This window comes from Nuphar pumila, chromosome 9 (assembly GCF_984573655.1).
Source record: "Nuphar pumila chromosome 9, dmNupPumi1.hap1.1, whole genome shotgun sequence".
Lineage (NCBI taxonomy): Eukaryota > Viridiplantae > Streptophyta > Magnoliopsida > Nymphaeales > Nymphaeaceae > Nuphar > Nuphar pumila.
This window is the reverse complement of record NC_143257.1, coordinates 6180331-6195128: the sequence shown is the minus strand read 5'-3', so window position 1 is coordinate 6195128 and position 14798 is coordinate 6180331. Positions and strand designations below refer to the sequence as shown.

The 14798-nt window shown below is 36.5% G+C and overlaps 1 protein-coding gene across 1 annotated transcript; it reads right to left on the bottom strand.

The window, feature by feature from the left end:
* Positions 1–329: 329 nt before the first annotated feature.
* On the bottom strand, positions 330–5970 carry LOC149828310 (small ribosomal subunit protein uS13z/uS13y/uS13x-like). Its single transcript, XM_090017506.1, has 4 exons — positions 5914–5970; positions 5502–5662; positions 3984–4172; positions 330–617 (listed from the first exon to the last, which is right to left on the bottom strand). The coding sequence occupies exons 1-4, from the start codon at positions 5914–5916 to the stop codon at positions 512–514; spliced, it is 459 nt and encodes a 152-aa protein (XP_089873632.1). The 5' UTR covers positions 5917–5970; the 3' UTR covers positions 330–511.
* Positions 5971–14798: the final 8828 nt, after the last annotated feature.

Below are 14798 nucleotides of genomic sequence, written 5' to 3'. Positions count from 1 at the left end.
GAGAGAGAGAGAGAGAAGAAGCCGGTGTCCAGAGGCCAGAAAAAGAGGTAAAAAGCCTTCTTGTTATTATTTTATTATTATTCTCTGGTAAGTTGCCTAACGAGTAGAGAGCATGACTTATGTTAATAAATATATAAAAAGTTGGTTGAATGTGGATATGGCGTGCAGTGGCTTGAGAATGTGGATCTAATTCTAAGATTACTCCTTGGGGCAAGGAGTTTTGGGGCAAGGAGATTACCTCTTCCAGTTGATCCACACCAACCTGTATTCTACGTAGATAATTGTAACCATATACATGAGAGAGAGAGAGAGATCTTACCAGATTCGGATGGCTCACAAAATAGTTCAACTAGATTAATTAAGAATAGCAATTAAAGGTAATAATGCCAACACAAAATTGAAACAAAAACATGTTGAGTCATGTCTGATGAAGGTAGTCGAGTTGTTCATGAAAGAAATCCAAAAGTAGCAGCACAGCAAACTATCAAAGCACAAGGATGACCCAGACTTCTCATCGTTTCTTAGAGACACCAACAGTCTTACCACGACGGCCGGTTGTCTTGGTATGCTGCCCACGCACACGAAGGCCCCAGTAGTGGCGAAGACCACGGTGGTTCCTGATGACAGTCAAACAATAATAATACCACAGATTATCAATGAGTACTAGCAAAGAATAATCTCTCACTACAACAAACACAAGAATCAGAAATGAACAATAGCTCAAGTTCTAACAAGAGAATTGCATAGCAGCAACATCCTTCACACTACAAAATTTTAAAGAGCATAAGACAGCATCGAACACACTGCAAGAAACACCCCGTGGTTGGCAGGCGATCTCTATGACTAGGGCACTTGTACATAAAAGAGGGAAATGGGAGATGCCATCTCATGTTGCCCAATCCATAAGGAAAGAAGGTGCCTAATAGAGGAATTGCATGGGGCTTGTAACTTCACCAAATTGGGGCTATCATCAGATTAGAATGGCTGGAAATGAATAGATATTCCACTTCCCTGATCTATATGCCGGACTTTGAGGGGTCCAAATCCTATCGTCTGTGTTCTTTTCCTTTTCAGATGTGGGAAAAAATGTTTATGCTTGGACAACAGATGTACAAACACCCTCTTATCAAGCAAGGCAAAAACTGGCATTCTTGCTTAATCAGAGAAGTTTGTGATCATTATATGCCCGCAACGGAACTGAACAACAATACAATTGTGCATGCCCAGTTCTCTCAAAAGGCAAGAGAAGTAAACCGAATATGTTTCCTAACTAATACCTAAATCACGTTAGTTCTGGGACACTCTTTCCAAGAAATGAATAGAGAAAAAGAATATGAAACTATCCTAGGTTAAAATTAAAGGGCCAAGCCTCAGTCAGATTGCAATCTTTCAGACTAAGTCTCAGTCAGGTTGCAACCTTTCAGACTCTCCATGAATCCCTGAACTTGTCAATTGGGATATCCTTTTTGAACGCATCACAGTCCAAAGCTAGACAAGAATTGAACAACTAATTTAATGTTATAACACTGGACTCTTCAGGATTTTTTAAGACCATGTCACGCTTTGGGAATTGGTTATGTTTGGTAGAGCTTTTATCCATGTCCATTCTTTTATCTTTGCAATATGTGTGCATATTTGCCCTTATACAAGCCTACATCTACATCACCTATACTAAGGGCTAAAAAAGGCTCCTTCGAATGTAAGCATCACTATCATATGAACAATTCAACATAAAAGCTGTCCTCACCTGTATTAGGGTGGTATAATTAAATATTCACTTGAATGTACAATACTAATAGCAATTATAATCGAGACTATCCAAAGTGGTTATTTGATAATCTCAAAGAAAACTTAGATGAGCCCCAGAACCACAAGCAACTAAGATTCCTTAGATATGAACCCAAAAATAGATCCCTAAAAAGCTAATTACATAGCAAATACAAATTATCAAAATTTAAGCAGCAGGCAGATTTATGTTACAAATGCATTAAATCAGAATAAATTTGTCTCCAATAAACTAAAGTTTGCTATTGACAAACATGATGAAAGAAAAGAGGTCCGTTTTTCAACCAGCCAAGAAACCACAAATAAGCAGTAAAGCATTTTAATTTGTGGTAGTTCTCTGAATTAAAACATGATATAAGCATGCAAAACCTTGAGGCTACCACAGTAAGTATAGGCCGGGTGAAATAGAATTCTTGTACACATTAATCATGCAAGACTCTTTGGATCGGCCATGAACATAGCATAAACATAATCGTGAATTTCCAATAAAAAAGATGTGGGTGTGCGTATGTCTGAGTCCTTTGTATCAAAAGACATTTTAACTGTTCATCCTACTTAGAAAAAAAAGTAGGGACCATTTTGTTGCCTGTAGAACCGGATGGCCAAAGGAATGAGTGTATCCAGCCCTCTCAAAGGCAATCAAGCCCTTGAACTAGGTTGTAAGGATATGCAACCCAAGACTGCTATTGGTTTAAGTGTTGATTTCCCAACTTCCCACTACACAGTTGTAAGGCAGCTTAAATCATCGCATGGTAAAGGTCAAAAGACACCAAAATCCAGAATAACAGTACTATTAAATGATCATAGAAAATGATGAGAAAGATAGCTCCAGCAACATCTGGTATCACATGCTAAAGTGCAAGGCAGTGAACCAAAATAAGAAAATTTATAATAAAAAATAACAGTAAAAGAATATTATGAAAAAAAAAACATAAGACATTTGTAAGCAAAGAAAAAGAAAGAAAGCAGAAAATGTACCTTCCTATTGAACCAAAACTTTTCACAAGTAGAAAAGAATCAGTACTTCAGAAAGGTAAAACTAATGTGAGTCCATTAGCATTCAAAACAAAATATCAGCTTATAAAGCCATTTTGTTTTGCCAAGATGGACTGAAAAAATAACCACTTCTTTTTTATTCAGAAAACAAAGATTTTTAAAGTTTAAGGAGAGGTCCAAAACCTAAGTGTGCTAGGACACTTTTTCATACTACATTTCCTCCCCCCTTCACATTTATGTCAGCAGCGTTATATAATATCTGCTAAGGACCAGGGTAACTGGTAAGAGTAGTGTAACATTCTGGAAATGCAAAACTTGGTAGGCACCCATAATTCATCTTTCCCAAGACCACTCAAATCAGTCAGATGTTACCAAACTTTTGTCCCAATATGAACAACTTATCTGTATAGAGCATGGAGTCAGGATTACAATGGGAACTGAAAGGTATTCAGCAAGACCCTACTCGCCAAATAGCTCTCCATAGTTTTCAGAACATATGGGGACAAAGATGATATGTCTTGATAATGCTGGTTTGCAGGTGTAGCTCTAAGAGGCCGTGTGATCCATGAATCACTTGAAGGCGGATATCTGTCTAGAAGAAGTTAGCAGTAGTAGAAAAAGATTCCGAAAAGGGCATATCAGAGTGTGTATACTCTACTTCATTCCGAAGAACAAAGATTGGAACAAATAGTTGATCCACAAAAATATGGCAGCATACAGATAGTATCACTATAGCAATCAAAGGAATTGATAATGCATTCTCACAGCATTAGTCAAAGAGCGCTGTTCTTCCATAGAATGAGGCCATTTAACTTGAAGTGGTGAAAGATTCAAGACATGGCAAGAGAAGATGAATAAATTAACATGGCATGCAGACTTCAAAGTTGACAAAAGCAATGATACATCCATCACCAACATAACCAAGAACTAAGTACCAGTAGAAAATGCTGTGAAGAAGGAATTTACACAGAAGTAGCATGCAGTTCAATCATCCTCAGTATTTCAAAAGACAATAAAACGTGATAGAAATATTGCAAGAACTATATGTGCATACATATACATGTGTGTGTATAGAGAGAGACAAACAGAGAAATAATAACTCGCAGTAGGAAAAAGCTTATGACGATTTGATTTTATAAAACCAAAATACACACAAGTGAATTAAACAAATAGCATATCTGGAAAAGAGAAGGAACATATACCTAATCTTCTTCAAACGCTCTAAATCATCCCTCAATTTCATGTCCAATGAATTTGAAACAACCTGGGAATATCTCCCATCCTTGTAATCCTTCTTCCTGTTGAGAAACCAATCTGGGATCTTGAACTGCCGGGGGTTTGCAACAATTACCATAAGTTGCTCTAGCTCAGCAGAAGACAACTCACCGGCCCTATAAGGCCAAGGAAACCAACTTAGAAACAAATAAAAACAAAATCCCTTTTGTGACAATGGTTCACAAATGGCACAAGAAACAAACATAAATCCAGAACATTATACAAAACCTTAAGTGATGTACAAGAGAGACCCAGTTTTTAAACTCAGCGCATAAATAGCAATGTCAGTAACAAAAAAATGTAAATAAACTAGAAGACTGTCCAAAAAATGGTCTAGAAACGCTATCTTTAAATTTTGGTCACTTATTTTTCCAAAAAAAGTTGATGTAGAAAACCTAGACTTACAAGTTCCTGTTACAATGCTAACAGACTAAAACCATAGTCCCCTAATAATAACAACAATACTATACTCTCGCCTGCAAAATAACAGTGTAGACAAAGAAAATATAAATGTGATGAAGATTAAAGCTATCAGAAATCCCAACTCAAAATCTTATGAACGTTCATTGACAAAGTAAAGAACTAGAAACCTGATATAGCAACTAAAACAAATCTTAGAAAATATAAATTCATTGCCCTGTACAAAATGCTCTACAAAGAGAATATATCCCAAACAATCCTGCATATCAACTAAAAGCACACGTGAAAACATGATGATCCTTAGTTCCTCGATAATATTACATGCGCATAATGAAAACTCTGTGATGAATAACCAGAAGCTAAGTAATTATGAAACACTAATGCCGTAAGCACCAACTAATATAGACTTACAATTTTCTTAATTTATCCTAGTTTTCCAGATACGAGGCTCCCTCCAAAGGCCACTAATCCAAACTCTTGTATGCATCCTCTTCCAAGAGTAATTATGAAACACTAATGCCGTAAGCACCAACTAATATAGACTTACAATTTTCTTAATTTATCCTAGTTTTCCAGATACGAGGCTCCCTCCAAAGGCCACTAATCCAAACTCTTGTATGCATCCTCTTCCAAGAGTAACAAACTATATCTCTAAAGCTCGAATTCACTCTCTTCCATGAACCATTCTAGAGAAACAATAAATAAACCCAAAACACTGAACAAGCAGAGCCTACCAAAAACTTGTTCGCTTAAGAATGTAACAAATGAAGCCATACACAGCAAAAAAAACTGAGTCAAAAATTTGATCTTTTTCTTCCACAAAAGATACGGATCCTTAATAAAAAAACCTTAGAACTGGAAATCATGCTCATATACGAATCTTTAAATTAAATCACGAGCACGACCATCGATTCACAAGAGGCAAAAACAAGATTGATAAAGACATGAGTAAAAAATCAATCGAGCAAATGCGCAATCCATGAGGGGAAGAACGAAGAACAAATAAGGAGAGCGCAGGAATTTGCCTCTTGTTCATGTCAATATCAGCTTTCTTGCATGCAATGTTCGCGAACCTTCGGCCGACACCCTTGATGGAGGTGAGGGCGAACATGATCTTCTGTCTCCCATCGACATTCGTATTCAGGATACGAAGAATGTGCTGGAAATCCTCGTTGGTAATAAGAGACTGCCGTCCCCAAACACAAACAACAGACGAAAAATTAGAGATTGGTACTTCAGCAAGAGGTAACAAAACAAAACAAAAACTAGAGTTTATTAGCTCAGCAAAAAGGAGAAAAAAAAAATACACAGAGAGAGATAAGAATAAAAAGAAAACTAGGGTTTCCTAACACAAAAAAGGGGGGGCAACTAGGGTTTCTCGATCAAAGACCGAATTATGACAAAGAATCAAGATCAAAGAAGAAGAAGAAAGCTTACCATTGTGACAACGGAGAGATTAGGCCTCCCTCTCTCTCTCTCTCTAAGGCAGAAGAAAGAAGGTGAGGAAGGTATTAAATAGAGCGGAGCTATTTGAAACCCTAGAAATTAGGTTAGTGGACCGGGTTTGTACTGGGTACCCGACCCGCGACAACCTGAATTCTTGGGTATTGCGGTAAAACATTGCTGACACGGATACTATTTCGGTCGACCCGAACCTGGTTCGACTCGAGAAATATGCGGGTCGGGTTTCGGGTATGCTTTTTATTGAATATCCAACTTGATCTGGCTTGCATATTGTATGTATTCTTAATGAATATATAGGCTCTTTAAGTTATGCTCATCTGGGTTTGGGATTTCATTTTCTTGACCCGGCAAAACAAGCCTAAAGGTGAATTTGGCAGCTAGTTATTTGGGAAGGTAGTTATTTGGGAAGGTTTGGGTCCGCATTGCTTAGAAGATATGGTGTATGATGGTACATTATGAGTGTGTGTTGGCTACACTATACATGTGAGTGGCTTGAATTAGGGAAACCAGTGTTGGAGGGATTTACAAAATACAAAAATTATACTTTAAGAAAAATGGATTTTAAAGGAGTTGTGGATTCTCTCTAGGTTTGGAATCTCGGGGTTGCGACATTTGACGGCCCCGAGGCAAAATCATGGTCAAACTACCTTGGTGGTCTTGTTTGGAATCTAGACACTGGGATGGTAGTTAATGCATTTGGGATGAAAAGTGAGGCCCTTTCTCCTTTGTATTTACACTAAATCATGAACTTGACAGCTCCTAGAAATGCTATCTGCTCACACTTCTTCAAATGCATAAACCCATGCCCATCTCAGCTACATATTCCTATTGTTTATATGCATATGGAACTCTTTCAAGGATTCGGGTTTTCAACTCCTTTTAATTCCTCACCGTTGTAGGGGAGTTTAGTTGTAAGTAGAGGTAGGCAATAAGGGACTAGTCCCGCCCAACCTGTAATATCTGAGATTTTTTTTATTATTTTAATATATAAGCTTGAGGGATTTACTTATCAATATGGATTTTTACTAATGAACTTCAAATAATTATTGTTACTATTTTGCAATATGGATTTTCTTGTTAAAGTAGTATTTGAGTTTGAATCTCGATAAGGGATCCAAGAGAAACAACCCACAAAAGAACCAAGTTTAGAATATCTGCTTCACACTGGATCTTAAAATATATTATAGATTCAGGGAGAATATCTGAACTCAACCGTATATGTATTGGCTTACAACACTCTGATCCACATTATTTGGATCTTCGAATGAGTCAGGTCAACCCAGTTGGATTTAGGTAAGGTTTAGACCCATATTAGAAGAAATTTGAATCCATTTCAAAACCTAAATGGATCTCACTAAGAAACATATATTTTGGATCCATTTAAAAACTCAAATGAATCCCGCTAAATAAAAATATAATTTGGATTCGGTTGAGAACTCAAATGGATCCTACTAAATAAGAAGTGTTATGGATCCATTTGAAACCCAAATGGATCCCATGAAACAAAAGGTAAATTAGATCCATTTGAAAACTCAAATGGATCCCACTAAGAGGGATAGATTGTTGGACCCATTTGGATACCTGAATGAATCCTACTAAACATGATAAGGTTCGAACCCATTTGAAAAATTCAAATGGATCATACTAAAGAAATAAGAGAATGGATTCGTTTGGGCCTCAAACGGATCTCATAAATTTGGGCCTGTTTAAAGTCCAAATAAATCCAATTTGGGTAGAGTAATAAATATATATATATATATACATCGAATTGGATTTGATGAGACCCAAATGAGTCTCACCAAATCCAAAGATGTAACCCAAATTTGGAACACATTTGGGTTGGGTCCAAATAAGACACAAACCCAAAACTGAACCCATTTAAGTTTTATTTCAAACCTTATAAAGCATAAGGTTTGAATTTCTTTTTAAAAATCCCCACCCTACGCAGGGATGCCGCCGGCCACCAGCACGGTGGCGCCTCATCCCGCCAGCCACCACCGTGCCGCCGGCACAGTGGGCTGAAGGTGGTTGTAGCCACCGTGCCACTCGACACGGTGGGAAAGAGGGGGCAACTGCCGTGGTGGCCTGACGGCCACCCAATTAGTCAGGGGAGGGGCGGGGGTCAATCCCCGCCACCCATAAACCGTACACGAAAGGGGGTGGGGGTCACCTCCCCTTCCATCCCCCCCCACCCCCCGCCCTCTTTCACGAGCGACGCAGGGGCGGGTGCCGCCCCCCAACCCTCCTTTCCCCTATCGTGCAAAGGGAAAAAAAATTAAAAAATATATATAGGTGGTCATAAACAGCCTCCACTGCTACCGAATCCGTCGCGTCATTGGAAATTAAGCCTCCACTATCGTCGCCTTCGCCGCGACCTGTTTTTACTCACCAAAGTCTCACATGAACCCTGAGGTAGAGTCCTTACTTCGTTATTTTTGGATAATTATATAATATATATAAATATGCTCATTTTTCATATTCATATATATATATATATATAATATGAAAAATGCAAGAAATATCAATTACAAGCTTTTACCGGCCTTTCAAATAAATTATGAGCTTTTACAAGATTTTAAAATATTTATGAGCTTTAAAAATATTTATGAGCATTTGAACAAGCCTTAGAAATATTTATGAACTTTAGAAATATTTACGAGCTTTTGAAATATTCATGACATTTTATAAACTTTTGAGGTATTTACGAGCTCTTTACATGATTATGAGCTTTCGCATGCGTACGAGCTTCTGCAAACTTTGCGAACTCTATATTTGCATGTCAAGTTATTAAAACGATTGTGGTACATAATGTATGCATGACTTTTGATAGAGTTCGGGGTCTATGGAATCGTCAAGACAAGAAACATAATTTTATATCCCTTCTTTTTGATACATGAAATAACTTTTTATTTGTATGTATGTTGAGTTATATTAGAGTTAGGGGTTCAAAGAATCATTACATTGCCATTGGGCATGTAGTGTGTATGACATGTGATATAATATAGGCATACACATACTTATGTTGACTCGTACACAAGCTTTGGGTTGATAGGAACCCATGAAGTGCAAAAAGAGGCATTGTACCGTGAGAGATACATGAATACATACATACACATATAATGTTGAGATTGCCTTTACAAGCAAGGCACTCATATGGGCTAAAAATGCCCAAACGATGTTTAAATGGGTTGGGTACTTACAACTGAATCATTATTACCTTAGAAGGGTATTGAGTGCCTAAATCCTAAATCACCTAATGATATGAGACACATAAAATGATGAGATTCCATAATAAGAACCATGCAACTCATTCGACCTGTGGACTACCTAGAGAGGTCAGAGGTAAAAACCTCAAGTGATAGTATTGTTTTATAGGAGTAAGGAATCCCAAGGGTTTTCAGCCAATTGGAGGTTAAGAGACAGGGGCTATTAATGTGTCTTAGGTAATATATTTTCAACTACTGCATTTAGTCCATAATGCATCCTATATCGTGTATACCCCCATAACAAGTTTTCTCTCAGTCATAGATTGCCTATTTTGGGTCCTACTCAATTCAACACCCAAGTAAAAGTAACACTCATAAATAATATACCCTTGAAATATCACAATAGTTTAAGGTAATCATTTCTTTTGCATACTCGAGTATACTGTAATCAAAAGAAATAAAGATTCTTATTCACACTGATTTGGATTGAAAATATGCGTGCACAGTTATTAACTTTAAAAAGTATCATATTATTTTCTGCCAATTATTATTACATGTCTTGATAAATAATCTTAGAATTTAATCATGCCTTGATGAACTATAATATCTTGTATGAAAATAAATATTTTAATATTATATAATTACCTGAGATTGGTGTATACCTACCAAGCTTTCACGAGTCTGACCCTTTAAAGAGATTCTATGTGATTAACATGTTGAACAGTGAATGACAAGATACATGAGCAATGTCAAGAATCAAAACCTTTGAGGATACAGGGCTAGACTTAGGATATTATTTCATTTTGATCCTAAGTACCTGTATAATTGCTATTATGTTTGTTTCATCCATCTTACTACATTTTGTGAATAAATACTTTTAAAAATATAAATCATTTTGTTTTTTATTCATAAATAGTTATTTGAGTTTATATTGTTGATTCATACATATAACCCGCTCTAGAGTCCTTTAATCCCCTCATAAAAATATCATTTTCATTGTTTAAAGTTAAAAATAATAATAAATTGTTTTAAAATGTTGGGTGTTACACAACCTATCATGTGATGGGTTGGGGCTTATGAATTGGGTCCAAATTCGACTCAAACCGAGATGAAATGGATCTGGCTGCATCCTGACTTAACTAGTGTGTGTATATATATACATAATATAATAAGTGTGGGTTTACTCAAGGCCTACAGGCATAACGGGCGGGCGGTGAGCTGAGGTTTTCTCAATGGGTTGTCCCGAACCAGGGTGTTGGCTCAACATATCAATTTATGGGTTGGGCTTTGATTGGGTCAATGGCCCAGTCCATTAGCAGGCCGGATTGACCCGTTGCCCACCCTTAGTTGTTAGTCTCTTTAATGCACTATTATTGCAATTAATAATAAGGTAAAATAGGTGAATATAAGATTTACTTAGGTAAATAGGGTAAAAAATTTAAACCATAAAAAATTTAAGAACCCACTTGAATCCTTGTGATTCAAGAAGTTGTAAATACCTACTCTTTATTAGAGGAGTTGAAATATGAAATTGTTGGTATTTGGAGTTGGCTGACTCTCAATGTTCATGCTTTCCTCCACTTTCTTCTCCCAAACACACTCCAAATCTGTTTAGACCATTTTATTGTCTCTGACACCCTCTACTCCTCATATACCCTTCTATCAAAAAGAGCCTTAATGTTGTCAAAGTCAGTTTATCAAATCTTTTTTCGAAGAGCATCAAAAAATTGGGATGAATCAAATATTTTGAATCAATTTATTTAAAAAAAAATTACCACCACGGAGGTCACCCTTATAGCTAGCATGGGGTGTGAAGGTGTTGAGTTGAAGACTTGGATCAAATCCCGCTAGTGCATTGGTGTGTTTGTAGCTTTTAGAGGTGGGTCATGTAAGGCAAGGTAGTAGTGGGGCTCCACATAGGTTTTTTCTCACTTTGGTGAGGGTTCCCTAAAATAAAAAATATATATACAAAAGATTTAGACAATTTTGTATATAAAATAAAAATATATAGGAATAAATTAGTTAATAATTTAGAGGTTCAATCAAAACCTAAAGTACATATTAAATTCTTAAAAAATATAATAGCACATGGACACCATAATTATCATAAAATATTAAAAAATAAATTTGTTTATATCATGTTTTAATAAAACAATAAAGTGTCAATTTGGTTTGATTTCAACAACATTGGCTTGAGATGTTGAGATGGGTCAGGTTATAAATATGATGATGAGAGAGAGAGTGTTTTAAACAAGTCCACGTCCAATCTTTACAAGCAACAATTCAATAACAATTTATTACACAAATTACAAAGTAATTCTCAAACTTTCGCTTGGATAAAACTATAGGTTTAACCTAGATGCCAGTTAATCAATGTCAAAGGCTGATTGTACCTTCTATGTGCTTTGGTATGACTCCAATAGGTTCTCTCCATCTCAACTCATTGCCTACTTTTGCTCATTATGAGATTTCATGCATGTCTTTTCCTTACAGTAGCGGGAGGTAATGGTAGACCAAGCGTTAGTGTACATATATAAAGTGATGAGTAGCTCCTAAAACATTTATATCTTAAACCATTTTACACTTATAAAAAATATAGTTGCATGTTTTTTACTTAACATGTAAATATGTTTGGCATTACTTGTTTAATAGCAATCATGTTTTGGATATAATTGAGTCGATGATAAACCTTGATTTCTATTTCACCAAGTTTTCATGCAATATGAATCATTGATTTCCAATCGCTCTAAATAGGCATTGATCTAATACTACATAGAGAGGCACAAATTTATTTGCGAACATAAATTGCACCACTGCCATAACATCTTGTTCTTCTAAACCATATTTCCATATTTTAATATATTTGCGCAAGTTTTTACATATAAATCATTATTTAATATTATCGTACATTAGTTCTTGGGATGAATGAACTTTGAAATCATCAAAATTGGGTTTTGATCGGATCTAATTTGATCAAGGGGCAAAAACATAATTTTTGGACAAGGGATGTACTCAAAAAATTTTGAAAAGGAAAAAGACTGTTAGAAATTTATTAAAAAGACCTTGGCTTTAATGGGTAATGGTAGTATGGTAAATAGGTTAACAAAAAAGGTTAAAATGGGTACATGAAGGATTAAATGAAAATTTAAATAAGCTATAAGGGTATGGTGGTAATTGTGATAGGGTCAGCTCTCATAAAAAGGGACAACTCAACCCACCAATATGACATGGACTACAGGTGTTGAGAGAGATATTAAAGTTAAATGCTTTTTTTATTTAACTTAATCTATCTCTCCCTTGAGTATGCATACATCATTTTCTCTCTCCCTCTCATCTCCACTCACCACCTGTACACACCCAACTTCTGTTTTTGCCCCACTCCCTCACACCCATCATGTTTTGGTGGAGGAAGAGGGGTTGTATCCTTCGAGCCATGACTAGTGGTCTTGTTGACAAAATTTGGGAAGATTCACCAACTTATCGGGAGTCTTGGTGAATTTGGGTGTGGATCATCCATATCTGGTGGATTTTTTAGCTTTTTTTGTGACAAACAAGGTGTGATTATCTTACTCTACGATTTCTAGGGGCATGTAAGCATGTAGATGATGTTTGAAAAACATGCTAGCTTAGGTAAAATTTGGCATATTTAGGAAGTGTTTAATGTATGTGTCATGCATGTTTTCTGCTAAGAAACTCACTGCATGTTATGCAGTTGTTCAACCATGCTTTCAGTTTGAGTTTTTTTTTCAGAATTTCAAATACCTATGACTATTGTATGCTTAGGAAATGATGATTTCAAAAGTAGGCATGTGAGTGTTTAAGTAGGTATGAGAATGAATGCATTATTGATTTTGTTTTTCTTGTAGAAATGCATGTTAGAATGTTTATTTCATATTTTATAATAAAAATCTATGAATTTCTGTTGAAGATTTCCATTTTGAAATTAGGATTTTTGGTTTAACCCTGTTTATGGTTGACTCCTATTGATCAGGAGTCGACTCTTTCATGGCATGGCTTTGCTTTATCCTTGAGGGTCAACCCCTGTTGATCATGGTCGTCTCACCTCAATTTCATAACTTTGTAATGGGTTATGGGGACAGAGAGTCGACCCCCTGCACTTAGGGAGTCAACTCTTGCAATGCCTGGGTCAACCCTTGCTTTATAGAGGCTCGACTCTTAAAAACAAATGAGTTGACTCCTATAAAGTGAGTCAACTCATGAACATAAGAGTCAACCCCTTCATTCCATGAGACAACTCATGAGTAATGAAGAGTCCCCTTGTGCGAGCTCTTGTCATGTGGATCTAAGGAATTTGTCCCCTACCATGGGGCTTATGGGACATTGGACTTCGATAGTTGAGGTAGAGGTGGAATTATTGTAGTATGCTCAGTAGTGCACTACATCGAGTTTAGGGAGAGAGATAAAGTCTCAGATTCTAGGTCCCAAAAAGAGAGATACCTTGACGAAGGGTCCTCAACTCTGGTGCAAGTGTCCCCATGTCCTCCAAGGATTAAAAAACACAAGTAAATATATGAATGAACACCCTTGGATGGGCTAGAGATGCCTACAGTTTCAAGGAAAGTGGTATCCCTTTAGTGTAATCAGAATCATAACTAAAATTGTGTATATGCATGGCATGTAATGCAAAAGTAATTAAATAATAGATGAATAAACTAATCATGCATGGGTTGTGTGCTCAGGTGCACCTCAAAGTCAACTCCTGAGTTGGGTGAGTCGACTCTTAACCAGCTTTAGTATTTTGTTTTGCCTTGAGAGTCGGGTGGGTCGACTCCTCATTGATTACGTTGTTATTACATTATGTAATGAGGGTCAGCCTCTGGGTTGGTGGGTTAACTCCTTCTTGATAGCTAATGGTGGTTCTATTTAGTTGAGAGTTGACTCTTAGATTAAGAGAGTCGAGTTCTCTTCCAACTTTGGGTTATGTTTGTTTTGAGAGTCAACTTCTAGGTTGGGTGAGTTGATTCCTCTAGGTTCTTATAAAAAAGATTTTAACCCCAGTTGAGGGTCGACTCCAGGTTCAATAGGGTTGACTCCTCATGAGTTTCTTTCACAATGTGAGTTCTCTTGAAGGTTGACACCTAACGAGTTAAGGGTTGACTCCTCTTGTTTGGGGAAAATAAAGTTTTGACCAAATGACTTTGGCAACTTAATTGATCTCTTGCTACTACCACGTGATATTTGTGTTGAGTGGTTGGATCACACTGAGACATGTGTTGTCTCACCCCACAATTATTACTATTTTTCAGGTGTCCAGTGATAGACTCATGTGGCAGCGGAGGACACGTGGGCAACTCATGAAAATTCAGGGGCGTGGACCTATGACTACTTATGTTGTTTTGGAACCTTGTACATAGATATAAATAATAATAAACATTTTATATAAAAGACATTTTGTGAAATGAATAACTCTTATGTTTTGCATAAATGTGCAAATTGTCTTGTGAGTTTTGAGATCCTAGTTTGGAAACCTACATTCAAAAAGTAGTTTTAAAATAATATTAGTCTTCTATTGTGTTTTTGAAAAAAGAAAAAAGAAAATAATAAAAATTTCCACATTAAATATCCTCTAGATTTACAACTTCTCTTCCCCTTAAGGCATTGGATCATTATTGGGATGCCTCTTAAAAGCCC

Coding starts and splice junctions, on each gene's coding strand:
- LOC149828310 (XM_090017506.1), bottom strand. Junction 4,173..5,501: donor GATATTGACATGAACAAGAG/GCAAATTCCTGC, acceptor TTGGCCTTATAG/GGCCGGTGAGTTGTCTTCTG. Junction 618..3,983: donor GAGCGTTTGAAGAAGATTAG/GTATATGTTCCT, acceptor GACTGTCATCAG/GAACCACCGTGGTCTTCGCC.